General features: G+C 49.0%; 1 protein-coding gene across 1 annotated transcript; it reads left to right on the top strand.

Annotated features, from left to right (window-relative positions):
• The first annotated feature begins 441 nt into the window (after nt 1–441).
• LOC101931100 (olfactory receptor 52R1-like) lies at nt 442–1,440 on the top strand. The gene has a single exon (XM_005290013.2). It carries the CDS (start codon nt 442–444, stop codon nt 1,438–1,440), a length of 999 nt encoding a protein of 332 aa, XP_005290070.2.
• The last annotated feature ends 1,231 nt before the right edge of the window (nt 1,441–2,671 follow it).

The raw sequence follows: 2,671 nt of genomic DNA, 5'->3' as shown, positions 1-2,671 counted from the left end.
TTGTCAAAACTTTGTTTCTTTTCCACTGTTAGATTTTGAGCAATAGGGTGAATGGGGAACTCCCTGCAGAATGGACTCTCTAGCCTGGGTTTCATTGTATTAAGGAACAATGATGAATAGCCAGTATCCACACTCATGTTTTCCACTGGTGCCTATTAAGGTTTCCCATACCAAGATATGTAGGAATTCTTGATGTACGGAACACCATAAAATATGGAATTGGCATTAGTATGGTCAGTTGTTCATAATTTATTTCTCTGAATAGTGAAAATGTCATTTTTCTATGTGTGAAGAGTGAAAAATCTGCTTCACCCTTGAGAACAGCTTCCAGTAGTGCATGTAGTGTCTCATATTAACATTGTCTCTCCATACAGGTATTTGTACTGCGACCATCACCCTAGACCCTTGGCACATACAGGAAGTCAGGGGAACATACGATACATGCAGGAGACACCGTTCTGCCTCAGAGTTGAACACCTTCTCCCCTACTCCATGTCAGATTCTAACACAACCGACTTAAACAACCCCTCCACCTTCATCCTGCTGGGCATTCCTGGCCTGGAGGCGGCCCATGTCTGGCTCTCCATCCCCTTCTGCACCATGTATGTCACAGCCATCTTGGGGAACTTCACCATCCTGTTCATCGTGAAGAGGGAGCCGAGGCTCCGTGCCCCCATGTACTATTTCATCTGCATGCTGGCCATCACCGACCTGGTCCTGTCTACATCCATGCTGCCCAAAATGCTGAGCATCTTCTGGTTCAATTCCAGGGAGATCGATTTCAGTGCCTGCCTCACCCAGATGTACTTCATTCACTGCTTCTCAGTGGTGGAGTCTGGGATTCTCGTGGCCATGGCTTTTGATCGCTATGTGGCCATCTGCAATCCCCTGAGACATTCCACCATCCTGGCAAACCCCATGGTGGCTAAGATTGGACTGGCCGTGGTGCTGCGCAGTGCCATGCTTATATTGCCCTATCCCCTTCTGACGAGGCAATGGCCATATTGCAAAACCAACATCATCCCCGACACGCACTGCATGCACATAGCCGTGGTAAAGCTGGCTTGCGCTGATACCCGTATAAGTAGTTACTACGGCCTCTTTGTGCTATTCTGTGTGAAGGGTCTAGATATGTTTTTTGTTGCATTGTCCTATACCCAGATCCTCAGGGCAATCTTCCGCCTCCCCACAAAGGATGCCCGGCTCAAGACTTTTGGGACCTGCAGCTCCCATCTATGTTCCATCTTAGCCTTTTTCATCCCAGCTCTCTTCTCCTCCCTCACGTACCGGTTTGGCCAGAATGTGCCCCTGCATTTCCGTGTTCTCATTGGCAATGTGAACCTCCTGGTGCCCCCCACGCTAAACCCCATCATCTACGGTGTGAGGACCAAACAGATTTGGGACAGGCTGCACCAGCTCTTCAGTCATAAAGACATCTGAATTTTTCTCCTGGTGCTCTAGCTGTCAGACCGACCTGCATTCAGAGCTGGCTGGTGAGATGGTGGTGGGTCCTCTTCCCTGAATCACTTACTAGACAGTCAAAGTGACATTGAATCCTTTCCTGGCCTTACTGTGCTGTGTCAACGTGACAGACTAGGGAATTAGTCTGTGTGCACCTCATTAACAAAGGGTTCCCACCTTTCTAATTGCTTTTAACTGAACCCCCGAGGCCCTGCACCGTGCCCCGCCTATTCCCTCAAGGCCTGGCTCACTTCTTTAGCTTTTATTTTCCTTTTGTTCCTCTTTGCTGGGGGCCTGTAGCAGGTAGGATCCCTGCAATGAGTATGGGCTGGGAGCCCTTTGCCCTGAGCCTGGCCTCGGGGGTAGGGCAAGGGGTCAGCTTTGAAGCTAGGGTAATAACAGCTGAAAGAGGCTCAAGAAAAAGCCCCTCCATTAGTTGGGAAGGCAGGATGCTGGACAGAGGCTGGGGTGGCGTTGGTAGCTCTAAGGGAGGGAGATAAACGGCACACCTACAATTAGTCACCTATTTACACACGTACACAGCACCTTATTTGGAACTACAGGGCACCCATTGCCCAGGGGCTGAAGCTGAACAGTGAAGTTGAGTCTAACATACGCTCTGCATGATGGTTTTGATCTCTACATGTAGAAGCTCTTTATCTTCGCTGCAAGGCAGCGTTCTATCCATGACATGAACCAACTGAGCTACACAGAGGTAAAGTGATTTACTCAAGGCCACACAATGAGTCGATGCCAGATCTGAAAATAGGAAATGGGAGTCCTGCCCTCCCGTCCCCAGCAGCACCACTGCTCTGGTCATGAACTGGCATTGCTCCTCTGGGTTGTATTAGATGCAATGAGTTTATTTGTGTGTCACGGTCAATGGAGTTGCCGTCCTTCTTAAGCAGGAGGAATTTATGAAACAGCTAAAAACTACAGCCACAAAAACAGGTTTCCACCCAGCTCAGTCTTCAGCCTTGTCTTGCTTGTTTACAAGGGACCACACGCTGCCTTGAACTCTACACAGAGCACAGAGCCCAACTATGTGCTGCAAGGAACCAAATCACTGCAGTCTGTGATTCTGATTAGGGCCTTTCAGTAGCAGCCCACTAGACATAATAAATAATAATCTCCATTTAATGCATGGAGAGGCTGTGCCCAAGGTCACCCAGCAAATCCGTGGCAGAGCTGGGACTCTTCACTCTCAGCT

The sequence above is a fragment of the Chrysemys picta genome, chromosome 1, assembly GCF_011386835.1.
Source record: "Chrysemys picta bellii isolate R12L10 chromosome 1, ASM1138683v2, whole genome shotgun sequence".
Taxonomy (NCBI): Eukaryota; Metazoa; Chordata; order Testudines; family Emydidae; genus Chrysemys; species Chrysemys picta.
This window is presented reverse-complemented; position numbering and strand designations above follow the sequence as displayed.

Excerpts from the sequence above, each read along its gene's own strand:
- LOC101931100 (XM_005290013.2), top strand. The coding sequence starts at position 442 with ATGCAGGAGACACCGTTCTGCCTCAGAGTTGAACACCTTCTCCCCTAC.